Raw genomic sequence first — 13943 nt, forward strand, 5'->3', positions numbered from 1 at the left:
AAAAGGCGGAGATATCTTCCTTCAAAACTTTAGTAGTGTATCTTTCATCGCAAAAGTACTTTCAACTGCTTATGTCGTGTTTGTATGAGAGTAATAACAACAATAATTTTTGCACGAACAATTACATATATGCATATGCAAACGAACGTTCGATGCTTATATGAACATTTACAAATTATAATCAAGACATTACATATGATATGTAAAAGTAAATGGAATGTTATTGAAAAATGTAAATAAATTAATTTACATATCAAAAGTACAAGAATAATAAATACTTTACAGAATCACTAGACAAATTAGAGGACCACAAAATGGCCTATGATTTTTAAAAAAGTAATTTATCATAGTGTTACAAATATATCAATTTCTTCAACTTTTATAGAATTACACACACACACACACACACACAGAGTACCACTGTACCAATGTAGTATTAGTCAATGTTTTGTCTTGTAGTTTAGCAGTCGAAAACATGCATTTCTAGCTGACATTTCGCTCGTTGATCTCCCACGTAGATGACTATGTCTAAAGACTTTCCCTCAAGTTTATATATTCGTGTATATATGATGTGCGCGTAATAACGTGCGGACATATAGATATAACAAAATTGTACGAGTTTTGAAAAGAACATCGTGACGGTTCCCATGCAGCTTTGACGCGACATCGGTAAAGTCAGGTTGACGTATAGGCAGTACGGTGCACAAGAAGGAAGAAACGGCATTTTCTACTTATCCTGAAAAAAAGCTGCTGGCACTATCACACGAAGGGACCCCGCTTTGAAAGGTTTTCTTTGGCCGATCGCAGTGGCGCAGTCTCCAATTAACGCTTTCCGCAGTGTCAAAAGGCCCGACGACGACGGTGCGTTGAAAAGTGGATTAAAACGTGCTCCGTTTGCTATCGCCTTTTACAACGTTTACAGACGCGACCGTATGTAAGTACGTACATACTGCGTGCTCCTTGTATTCACGACCGATGCCGACACTCTGCCTGCCTATATTCTTATTCCTTGTACGCGCTCCTAGCTGCCTTCAATCTACTAAAACACAAAACCGTTCAGAACAGCCTTGCACAGTATAGTTCAGGGAAACGCGGATCGCTCGGTTTAATTTTAATTAACGAGACGAAAACGTTTGTACACGAGTTTTAATTACTCTTTGAGTACCTCTGTTTTCCTCACGTGCATTTACGGTCCGATTGGCTCTTTAATGCTTCTGTAACGCCACGTAACTTGAAACCTGTGCACATACACGCCTATTTGTATTTTTTAAATTTCATTCTATCTCTGTATCATTGTACCAACAATATGCTGCTCGTGTATAACAACATTTTTTTGCTTTTAATGTTTAGATCGAAGCGATACATTGTAATCAACTGCAAGTTGTTTTACTATAAAAAGTGAAGACAATAAAGCTGGTAGGTTTCAATTTTCGGTTCAACGTGGTAAATACACTTCGTGTTTAAAATACATAAAATTTACATTAAAACTTTCAGAGTATTTATTCAAAGATGAACTTTGATATATTCTTCTGGCAAAATTCGATCAATCCGACTCCACCTGACCTCACAACGATGCAAAGGGGTGAAAGTGGAAATTGTAGTAAGCAGAGGGTGTAGCATGGTGAGTCTGAAAATAAGAAGATATAGATAAAAGGAGATGGTTCCACGTTGGACTAACAAGACTCAGGACCAGGGGCTATTATCATAATTGTGGGCTGCAGGCAGCGGCTGTGCCCACAAACCAGAATGGCTCTTGTCTCATCTACCTTCGTCTTCACTTTCTTCTTTCTTATATTCTTCGTCCTCTCCTCCTTCTTCCTCTTCTTCAGCTCCTTCTTCTTTTTCGCGTCTTTTTACTCAAACCCTTGTACTCTCGCATTTTGCGCGTCTCTTCGCCGGTCTTTTGCACGTGCTAGAGACAAATGGATCGGCCCTTAAGGCATTTAGCTTTCACGCTACGTATTTCCATTTAGATTAAGAAGCCTATGCGATATTTTAGAAATACGTTCTTATCCAATGAAATATGGTGCATCGGTTTAACTCCGCGAGTTATAAGACCTATTTGTAGTTGTGCGTAATCGTTGAAATTTATATGCATATTGCACCTATGTCTTAAAACGAAGAAAGAGACGTTCAAACGTATTGAAGAATATTGAGAAAACCATAAGTGCATATAGACAATAGCAGTGCTTATTCAGAAACAATACTAAACTCGAAGATGCGATGTCTGCCGACAAGCGTTCTATTCTCTCTCGTTCTTTACTTTCCTTGATTACATGGCAGGCCTAAGATCTTTCCAAGCTCTATATGTACGTTTTGGCTTTCATTTTAAGAAATGGTGAAGTAATACGAGAAGTATTGGCAGGAAATGTACACTCAGAAGTACACTCCTTTTAATCCACCTTTGTGAAGAATAACGGTACCTTTTTTTTTTTTATCTCTCAAAAATATTTCATTCAATCTACGTAATAGCACTAATCGTTGCTTTTAATTTTGCTGTAACAGTAACTGCATTAAATTTCTCTTGCATAACTCAATATTGTAAGTGAATTTCTCAGCATGACCTGATTTCTTCGTTCACCGCACGTACCGATAGGAATCAATTACCATAGACTTAAGCAACGAACTCGTTACGTAATTATAATTTAGTTATAATTGCCAACTGAACGAATTCTGCGAATCGATTATCGAAGACGATATACGTCTTCTTCCTTTTCGATTAAATCGTGCATGTTAAGGAAAGAGTGGCGAAGCAAACATTTGTTATTCACGACTGCAATTAGCAATTATGCCATACCGTTTTACGTTAACGGTTTATGGACCATATTTTACGCTCAAATATTACACGTTTAACGTATTTCTCTTTATTTCTGACAAGTATATCGTGTTCTATCAGGTATTCAAGTAAGTATCTTTCGAGATTACAGCACTGTAATTTTAATAAACATCAGAATCTAGATTCTTATTGGTTCTTTACTCCTGCTGCTTTTTATTCTTATCTGATGGATTAAAATTTACGAACGACGTATACTTGAGTGAAACGAGGCATGTACTTGATTTTCTGTTGAATCTTTCAGTACCTATCATACTTCACCTTGCATCCTTTAAGTGGCGTGGCTAAATTGTTTCTGCTTCTTTTGTTTTGTTTTACATTTCTTCTCGTGTGTTCTTTCAACGAGAGATGCCAGGGGCGTGTATGTTTGTTTAGCCTCGGTGTACCCTGTTATTAGGGGCCGGTGCTGCTCGGAAACCAAAGGGCCCACGCGGATATTTGGGCCCTCGAGAGAAAGACGATCGCGCTATCCTCCGTCCTCTCTTCTCTCGCTCTTTCCGCAGAATTCGCCTTCTTCTTGTTCCCCTCGCCGTTTGTCTTTCGCTTTATTTCGTGTGTAAGAGCAGTTAGAGATGAAAAGGATAGCCGGATAAATTCGAAAGGAGACCTGTTGGTTCTCGGACAGAGTTTTTGTCTACCTATCTAGATTCTGATTTAGATTCTACCGCGTTTTAATTTATCGCTCGTGATCCTATTGATTACGGAAACACCTATTCCTAGGAGAGAAAACGATTCTTGTTGTCACCTCTAAACGACTAACTACTGGATACCAATGGAAAGATGGAAGCAAGTATGTACAAACTCGTTCTACGAAGCGACACAAAATTTCTCACCATGATAGTTTCAGATTGAAGACAATAGATATCGCGCTTCGCTATTTAACCAAGTAGCTATATTTTAGCAGGCTACAAGATGTATTCAATTAACCGTAGTTAGATGTTGGGTTGCGTTGCGTTTACTTGCTATATACACATACGTATGTGTCCCTTTTTCCACGCAATTCTGTTTTTTCAATCTGGGGTTGATTCGTGGGACCTTTTGATTCATCTTTTCGATACACAATGCATCGCTGACGACATCCTGCAGATTCTGCGATTGAATGGTGTCTGTTTGTACGGACGCCACGTGACGAAGCGTTAGGGATAGACCTAACACGCGGCCAAATATTCCACGCTTTATTTGTTTAATTTAACAGTATTGTGACGCGGTGTTTTCATTAGTTGACGCTCGATTTATTTCTTTCGGATCTATTTCCTGCATTTTTAACGTGGGAGAAAGCAGCGATTCGAGCACATGTGTACTTTCCGTATATATATATTATATGCAGTAGTATCGTGTGAAAAATCACTATAGGTATACTTTCATGACTTTATTCTTTATATCATTTTACTGCTTTTATATATGTTTACAGTTGTTAGTCGCTCGTGCAAAAGAAAATTAAATAACAAATTGCAATCTAATACCACCGTTATGAAATTTCCTTTATACATATTTATCGTAAATATGGTTTTATTACGCTTCGAATTCATTCATTCAAATTGGTATTTATTATTTCTACTCGTCGTTGTATTAAGATATTGGCTAAAAACTTTTTCTCGTAATATTACCGACTTCAAGTTATCTTTTTTGAGCTATTGTTGATTTCTGAGTATCGGCGTGCACTGCGACATCTAATGGTGCGCGCGTAGAACTTCTGCAGATTTCAAAGGAAGATAATAAAATGTATATTATAAAATAAAATAATAAAAAGATTTCAAGGACCGTCATAAAAAGAAAAGTACATTGTAATATATAATGGTTTTCAATAGCAATTGCACGTGTCTACGTGTTTAGATTAAGGAATATATGCATATAATGTTACTATATGTATGGAAGTCGTGTACATTATTTATTGTTAGTTTAAAAACATAATTTGGAATATTTATATACTTTATAGTTTTAATGTTATTACGTATGTCAATGCTTTGAACAATTGTGTAATATTTACGGTTATGAAACAAGTTCTATTATATATGAAAGTGCTTTATTATCATACACTTTAGTACATCTTTTAGTTTATCATATTTTATGCCATTACGTTTAATATAACATAAATAGATAAATAAATACAATAAATATAACAATGCATTATTCTAAAATACAACAATATTAAATAAATAATATTCTTTAATTTTTAATATGAATAGAAATTTTAGCACGTTTTCTAATTATCTAAACGAACAGTTACGGATTTAAAACTGTCCGACAGTTTCAGTATCGTGAATTTTACAGCAAAATTAAATCATAATAATAAGAGATCAAAAGTATTAAAAACTATTCGACTGTAGAAAGGTGAGTATATTAAAATTAAAAGTATTCAATTGCCAATTTTCTTTATCGACGTTCGATAATGTGAGTCATATACGTATATCATATCGCGCTACTCGATACAAACGCGACAGCTAAAGATCAGTAACTAAATAATCACGGATCAAATTGAGCACACAGTCGTAATTTATAATTGATACTCTTCAAAACCTATTGATTTCGAAGGAACGTCGCAACTTATTCTACAATGAAATAAAACTATGTTATTTAAACAAATGTGTTTTGATATTTAGTACAATATTATTTAGTTTCCTATAGGACAGTTTTTCTGATCAGTTCGAATAAAATATGCTCTACTAATATTATTTTTATCCAATATTTGATAAGCTTTCTCTAAAACAGAAACCAATGGCTTTGGTTCTCTTGCCATGATCCAAACATTCCTTGTACTGAAATACATACAACGATAAATTTACCATAGTAATGTGTACCTCTCTATTCTCTACTAAAATAATACTACTAAAATAATGTACAAACAATTTCCTCGAAGATAAGTAATAATAGGATATGAAAATCGCAGGGGGAAAAATATGACAAGCCCATTTTTATCCATTTTCTGACTTATACGTCATTTGGTGGCTTAAAATAAATATTTTATTCTAAAATAGTTGAAAAAGGGAATATTCTGATAGATTCGAAAATCTACAAGCCTTTTAATATCTTAGATAAATCTATAATATTTCATAAAAAACCAACAATATTAATACGGTTATTTTAATTTAACTTAATTAGTCTATGTATTTCACATTAATGTCGTTTAAATGTTAAGAAAAGTAACAAAACTACATATTTAGTACACCGATCAAGAGAAAAGATAATGTTCATGTGGAATTGCTTGATAACATATCGAATTTTAAAATTGCCTTTTTTGTAAAATATAGGTAACGCGACTTTTCATATTTTTCACCAGTAATTCTCTATCTTTGCATATTACTATCTCTATTTGCATATTACGTATATTGTTCTCTCTATGTATTATGCATGTTAAAATAATTGCCACTTTGAAATATTGAGGTATATTTGTTATGTAATTTTACTTTCTTAAACATTTACCTGAACACGCCGAAATTTGAACAACTCCATACAACGGAGTAGGTTGTATAATCGGTATCGAGAATCCAATAAGGTGCATCTAATGGAAGAGGCATACTTGGGAACGAAACAGTTAATTTTGCGTCTTCCACTTTAAGAACAGGTTTTCCAACTCCTTCGATACTTGAAGAAACTCCAGTCCTGAATATATAATAATACAATATGCAATTCTATCAAACTGTTTCGCTAAACGTTATTGTTATCAATTGTAATTTTGTTATTTAACATAATATCGTTATCAACGTAAATTATGTGATCAACGAGTAAACGTATGAAGAGTTCTTTTTTATTTTTTGTAAAATGTCGAATATTCGAAAATGCAAGAAGGTACTATACTTTACATGCATTCGTCATGAATGAAAAATTGTAAATTTGAAGAAAGTTTATAATTAAATACAACGCAAAGCGTAATATAACGGTATAACTGTAAAAGTATCTATTATTAAATATCTCTAAATTCCTCTACCAAAATTGTATAGTAAATGATGTTTCATTCTTTAAATTTCTATTAAATATATTTTGACATGTTTTGCAAATATTATGTGCTATTTTTTTTAGAAAAAAAGCTAGAAATTAACCTTAACTAATAATCTAACAATTAAAATGTGTTGTAAGAAATAGATTGACTATACTCACAAAGCGGATATCTGCTTATTCAAAATGTTGATCGAGTTGCTATCGTCTGTTATGTTGTAAGTAGCAGTTACGCATTTTCCACCAAACTCGAAGAATGCAAAGTACTTCTCGATCTCGTACCATTTCCCCAAGTACTAGAAAACAGCGGAACACGCGTATTTATTTAAAAAGGACACGCCTTAAAGATAAGCCGAACGAATCATCTTTGACCTTCTATACTTTACATATCTATCTCTCGTTATATCCTATGTGTATCAATGTCCTATTGAGGACAACTTTCTAAATGCAGGTTGCATTACCTCATAAGTAAGTCAATAACGCAGGTATGTACAAGAAATCTATTCTAGTTTCTAGTCGACATAATAGACTTTGAAATACGCGATTATTATTATACATACCCTTTCCATATCGAAATTCTGTATGGTTTCCACGGTAGGACACGAGCCCAAAAATGGTACTTGTGCTATTGCAGCACTTGCAATAATTAAAAGTAAATATATTCGCAGCATCATCTCCTCTGTAAACAGAATTATCAAATTAGTTTAATTTCTAATATTAGAGGCGAGAAAACGAGTTAATTCGTCGTTTGAACTGTCACTTTCTTAAACGTAATAATTTTCTATTCTGTAGAGATTCTTTATCTTTTTACGTGCCGTATCATTTTTCTTGAAAATAAATCGCGTTGTATCTATGTTTGCAAGAATTAGAATTAACGTAACTTGACTTGCCTTCGTTAATTGTGAATTTCGTAATTATAGAAGTTTTTCATTAAGGAATCCAGTTAACAGATTACACGAGTTTGAGTGCAATCTTCCTACGATTAACAATAAGACGAAACTAACGGACGCACAGTACACGGAAAAAAGATTTTTACTATTCGTTTTTAAATATTTGTATAAAATGCTTTTACGTGAACAAGAAAGATGACTTTTTCGCTAAATCAATCATGAAACTACTCATTGAATAGCAAAAAATGATGAAGAAACGGTACACATAACGTTCAATTACATTTCTAACTCTATAAGGATAAAATACCTTTAAATCAAATAAAACAACCCACATTTCTTTGGATCTATTAAGGAAGCTGTATATTCTTTACTCTTATGAATTGGCGTCTTCCCTTCACACATCTTTTACATACAATCGTATATCATATATCAGTATGCGATGTACGCTATTTTGCATATACAACAGTTGCAAATACTTTCTGCAGACAAGATACCATGTATAACAGAATCGCGTTTCGAAAGAACAGTTAACTTTTAATGTTCTAACTGTGGTAATGGCAGTAACGTTAGCATTGCAAATACGTACAAATATCTTTCGTTATCTATATATCTCTCTAGAGAGAGAATAAAAAGCAATTAATTTCGAATTCTGTACAACGTTATATTTGCAGCTCTAAAAACGAATTTGTTTCATTTAGAAGGAGGTTACGAACTTGCGTTATTTCTAAATAAAAATCTTAGCTTGTTTCAACCATAACGATCGTATTTTCTTTTGCAACGAACCATTTAATGAGAAAGAAAGAATACAAAATAGGCAATAAAAGTACATAATAGTTAAAATCGTATTAACAGGAAAAATTCGTATTTAAAATTCGCATTTTTATTTCAGAACAGGGATACGACAATGTTGCATTCTTCCATATCTTTACCATTGTAATCAGTGAGCATCGACGTTTATGCGCCAATTGTAATCGTATCATCTCTTTGTATACAATGCGTACAAGAGGAAGAACACTGCGATCTTTGACCGTAATGTAAAAAAATTATGAGAGTCACGAATTGAACTGATTCGAATGGGACACGTACCGGATTGACAACCGTTGTACACGCTGAAACTTGACAACTGGAGGAACTGATCGGGGTTGGCAGTGACACTTCTCACGCGACGAACTGACCGCCAGTGACTGGTCTTCCCGTTCTTTGTACCTTCCGCTTACGCAGACGGAGCCGTGAAGGCTGACTGGATGCGTTCGGAAGATTTCTGTCAGTTAGTGGGTCACTAACGGTACGCCGCAGGTTCAAGAAACCCCAGGCCTATGGTTCGAATTTACCAGCGACTAATCGGCTGTTAACCGATTTTTTTTCAGATCTAATTTCGATCAGACGAATTTCCCGCAACCAGTTTTAGAAACTTTTAGTCAAATGTAATTCACGCGTGAAATGGACAATGTACAGTCAGGGCCTTTCATATCGAATGTCTTACATTTTGAAAATATTAAAAAGAACGGTAGATTATTGTAATAGCCACCTCTGTTATTTTTTCTTTGTTGCTATGTTTCTATCGTTTCACACATTCCCTCGTTGTTTGCGTTTGTTGAACCAACGTTGAAACGTCTCGACACATCGGGCAGATCCATCGACTAAATAGTAGCTCTGTCATTTCGTCTACTGTTATGGTATTTGGTCTATTACGATATCTATTCACCATACTCGGAGAATGGAGCTAAATATAATTAAACATTGTCGTAAGTATTTTTAAAATTTAGAGTACGACCAGTTACGTTTATTTACATAACGTTATTTTTAAGCCGTTGCTGTACTTTCTTATAAATATGAAATTAAAATATTTGCAAAAGGCTGAAGAAGAGAACATCGATCAAAATTGAAATTCCTTATTAATGGTCCCGTTATCCGTCGTTTTATACATCCTTGTTGATCCTCTCGTTAACATCAAAGAATTATTATTATTTTTCAAATTGTACGAACATATATCTAGTTTGTATTCATGTAATTACCATTATCTAAACAAGATGTTTAATGATAGATCGTTCTTTTATACCCTTTCTTTCGTGTCTTCTTTCGCTTGATCTACGATTCACCGGTAACCGATAAACGAAATGGGAAGAAAAATATATGTACATCAGAATTTCATAGCAACGTTTTATGTAACAATTTATTTAACTTTTATTGTTCTTTTTTTTTTTACATTTGTACACAAGTTAAAACAAATACCCTCCTATCCCTCCACGAACCATGAAAGTGATAATCCTTGGAAATGGATGAATAATGAACATGAAACTCAGGCGAGACTGGTTTCAACAGAACGAAACCGCTACAAGCCCGAAACTGAACTAATCGATAATAATCTACGCGAAGTGTCTCGAACGAGACGAGTATAAATTTCATTTTCAAGTGTTAACTTCACGCGATCTTTTCCACTTGCTTCATATTTTCGTCGATTGCCTCTTTCATAAGCTCGCTGCTTTTCTCCTCTTTTATGTTCGCATTCTTCGTCGGTATATCTTCTTTCACGGCGTCAGCCACTTCCATGATTCGAACGGGAACCGTGTTAACCGCCTTCTTCTTCGCGTTTTCAACAGTTTGAGGCTTTTTCGTCAACTTTTCGTCCTCCTTCGTGTTCATTTCGACGATCACTTCCGGCGCATCTGGCACTACAGCGGCTCTAACATTTTCCGTATCTTTCTGCGGTGCTTCAACAGGAGCTTGATCGCTTTGTATCTCTGATGCCTCCAATGGTTTTGGCGCATCTAAGTAAGCACAGTCTTGCTGGTCCGTCTTTACGAAGAACGTTTTGGAAATTTTGTAGCTGTCGAGGACGGCGTAAGCCTATTTGGAAAGTATTTTATATTATATTTCTACTGTATAATAAAATGCCTCATCATGAAAATATCAAATGTTAATTTTTCAAATTAAAGGTAAGGATTGCATAATATCAGTGCGGTATTAGGTTATATATCCGAGTGTTTATCAGATCAAACGAGATTCAGTTTGTAGAAATTTATAAAAAGTACACAAAAGTATAAACTTGTGTTTCGATATATAGGCAGAGAATGCAAACGTAAATATCGGTGTAGAATATTTAATGAATTTAAATAAAATTTTGTTTCCGAAAAGAAGGAGGATTTGAAGGGATTTAAAGTACGAATTTACGCTTGAAATAAAAATGAAATCTGTAAATATAAGTGAAATTTACCTTCTGCAAGACTGTTCCCGGTGCTAATCTTTCTCTTGTCATAACCCAGGCGTTTTGTGTATGGAATGGGCCAATACCGGAACAACTCCACAGAACCGCGTAAGAATCGTAATCCGTTTCGAGTACAGAATATTTGGTTTCAGGAGTCAATGGTATCGTGTATTTTACGATTAGTTTTCCTTCTTCGGCTTTCGAGGCAGCTTTCTTGATTTCACCGTCTAACACTCTCTTGATCCCCGTGCTAAATGTTTAAATAATTATATAAAATACATGTTTGTTACTCTTTACTGATATTAAACGTAAGTCGCGTTTTTTAGCAAGTGTACTCTTCAAAGATCCGCTGGTATCGTGACCAGTTTTATCGAGGGTTGAAACATCGGTATACTATCAAAAACTATAAATTTTTTCGCAGATACTATACAACGTACTCGATGAGTGATGTAAAATAAAAACGAAGCGAAAAGTAACCATAAAAAGAAAGTTCTTTCAACTTATTCAAATATACTTACAATCTATTTGTAACTTCGTTGCTGACTCGGTACTTGCCGTCAGGACCCAACGTGTAATTTGCCATTACGCATCGCGATACTACTTCTGTCAGTTGAAAGTATCTCTCGGCTTCGTACCAGATACCCAAAAACTAGAAAACAATGAAAATAATTCGTTCGTTATAATGACATTCTTTTATTCCCTTGAAACCTAAGAAATGTTCGAGATGGAAGAGGAGGATCCAAAGGACGCGATAGGGTTGAAGCATTTTTAAAACTATAACGTGGGTACATAAAATATCAAAGAATATTCGATTTCGATGGAAGCAACGCTTGTAAAGTGACGTTTGAATTGTTAAGTTTGCAATAGACGACTGGTTTAACTGTACTCACCTTAGACATGTCAAAGTTCGCCATAGGTACGTAATCTGGACAGAAACCCAGACTGGGTATCTGGGCTCGAGCCAGAGCCAAAGCCGAAAGTATCAGAACTATCTTGCCGATCATGTCTACCGTTGATCTGCCGTGAACATGGTTCAAACCGCTTCTCTTATATACATTAACCAAGGAGCGCAAGAGCGTTGACCGGACACTACCCCCCCTGTTTTACCTACACGTGAATAATTCTTACGGTACTCTTCGTGGCCTCAGAATCTGGTCACCAGACGATGGTCATTGGTCAATGTTGCTAGACGACTTCTTGGCAAGAAGTTTAACCAAGGTGGTACCCGACGACCCGCTGAGAACAAACCGATGCAGGCTCTATTATGCAATTTCCTCAAACAACGGTACTTTTGGTCGATGAAGAAAGAATCTTTTGTTCGATGGATCGGTGTCAGTCAATTTGACGGGACGCCAACATTTCTTAAATACGCATAGCAATCGTAACGGGCCACGAACAAGGTGAATCCTCTGGACATTGATCGTGTCACTTTTTCTAGATTTAGCCCATCTTGATGATAGTCGCTGTTACCGATAGAAAATTCTTAGTAAATTAATTCAATGTTTCATTTTTTACAAGCGTTATGTGAGATATTGAAAAGTAGATTAGGAAAGTTACGAATACTTGACGTGAATGTAACCTGTTGAAGCAAAGCGCAATATTTTACTACATACTACAAATGACTTATAAATGTATTAATCTCTGGTAACTGTAGTAATATTGTTTGAGTACAAATAAAGAGAATAAAGAGGGCTTGCATGATATAGTTTGGTATATATAGGTTTCTTCAGACTTCAGTTACTTCAGATATTTCAAAATGACACCAGTACTTCTTTGTACATTCCATACGAGCAAATCAAGTGAGTGGTAGGAACAAAACTAATGCGAATTACTTACACTTTTTGTTTTCTGAGCACTGTTACTTGTATTTATGTTTTGAACAAAATTTTTCAAACGGAAGAAACTCTGAAACATGTTACCATCGCCTATTGAGCCACTTGCAACGTATAAAAATATCTTCTATTGCACAAATTGGCCTCTTAATATGCGAAATATTTGAATAGGGAGTAAGTGAAATCACTTTCGGGCTCGAAGGCTTAAGGAAACCAATTTTAGGATACAGCGATTAGCTGGTAACCTTAAGATGAAAAATCAGATATACGGTTGCTGAGGAAATATTTCTACGAATACTAGGAAATGGGAATGTAAAAAGATACTCGAGTGAGTCATATCTAAAACTTTCGTTTTCATTTGACGAATGCATAAATCTGTTATGTTCGATTTACATGAATCTCATTCGCAGTTACCTTGACCCACATTTTTGTTTGTTCGTTGTTTTCATGATCAGTTACTCGTCCGCGACGAGACCAAGATTAGAGTAGATCGCAGTAGGCATCCTGGAATGCGCGATTGTGAAATTTACACCTTTAACAGTGTTACTCCTCATCCTGTAGTCATTCATAAAGCCGGTTTCAACAATCTCGATCCTTAGCGAGTCTGTATTTGTATGTTCACAAATGAAGTAGATAGATGGCAAACGTACCCGACTTTTCTTTCTCGCGGCAAAACAGGAACTAGCTGTTCCTTATCGCGTTACAATTACGCGATCGACACTGTCAACAGATAACGCTTGGCAAAGGTATACCACCATTCTTAACCGTGGTCCGCCAGTAACGGGTTTTTCAACGAGGTTTCTTTTTTGTATGAAATCCTTGGCCATCGAACCGTTAGTTTGGAGTAGATGTTCCTTTAACTATACACCGATAGGTCTATAAACGAGGAACCGCTACGAAACAATTTCGATAAATTTCACTCAGACGTTGATCTTGCGCATGTGTGTATTCATGTCAACTATACGAATCGGTTTGTTCCTCTTCGAAGTACATTTAGTTTTCATCGATAAAGATCGTTCTCTTTTCTATGTTTATCGTTCTTGAAAAAAAAAAAAAAAAAAAAAAAAAAAGAAACTTTTACGTACACGGTAAAGAAAGATACTTATCGAAACCTTTAATTCGATAAAGACCGTACATCGTTCGCGTTGTATACAAAATCCTGTTTTCTTTTCATTTGAAATTTCTCCGTAACAAAAGATTATTTAAAGACTAATTTTGGCAAATAATAGAAACCGATATGATCGAATTCA

The 13943-nt window shown here is 35.1% G+C and overlaps 2 protein-coding genes across 2 annotated transcripts; both read right to left on the reverse strand.

Annotated features, from left to right (window-relative positions):
- Nucleotides 1-4949: 4949 nt before the first annotated feature.
- On the reverse strand, nt 4950-8902 carry LOC122571609 (apolipoprotein D-like). The gene is made up of 5 exons (XM_043735573.1): nt 8743-8902; nt 7327-7445; nt 6929-7062; nt 6254-6433; nt 4950-5589 (listed from the first exon to the last, which is right to left on the reverse strand). The coding sequence occupies exons 2-5, from the start codon at nt 7438-7440 to the stop codon at nt 5445-5447; spliced, it is 573 nt and encodes a 190-aa protein (XP_043591508.1). The 5' UTR covers nt 7441-7445; nt 8743-8902; the 3' UTR covers nt 4950-5444.
- A 900-nt stretch (nt 8903-9802) lies between these two features.
- LOC122571605 (apolipoprotein D-like) lies at nt 9803-13870 on the reverse strand. The gene is made up of 4 exons (XM_043735569.1): nt 11752-13870; nt 11380-11510; nt 10871-11111; nt 9803-10503 (listed from the first exon to the last, which is right to left on the reverse strand). The coding sequence occupies exons 1-4, from the start codon at nt 11863-11865 to the stop codon at nt 10078-10080; spliced, it is 912 nt and encodes a 303-aa protein (XP_043591504.1). The 5' UTR covers nt 11866-13870; the 3' UTR covers nt 9803-10077.
- Nucleotides 13871-13943: the final 73 nt, after the last annotated feature.

This window comes from Bombus pyrosoma, linkage group LG10 (assembly GCF_014825855.1).
Source record: "Bombus pyrosoma isolate SC7728 linkage group LG10, ASM1482585v1, whole genome shotgun sequence".
NCBI classification, from domain to species: domain Eukaryota; kingdom Metazoa; phylum Arthropoda; class Insecta; order Hymenoptera; family Apidae; genus Bombus; species Bombus pyrosoma.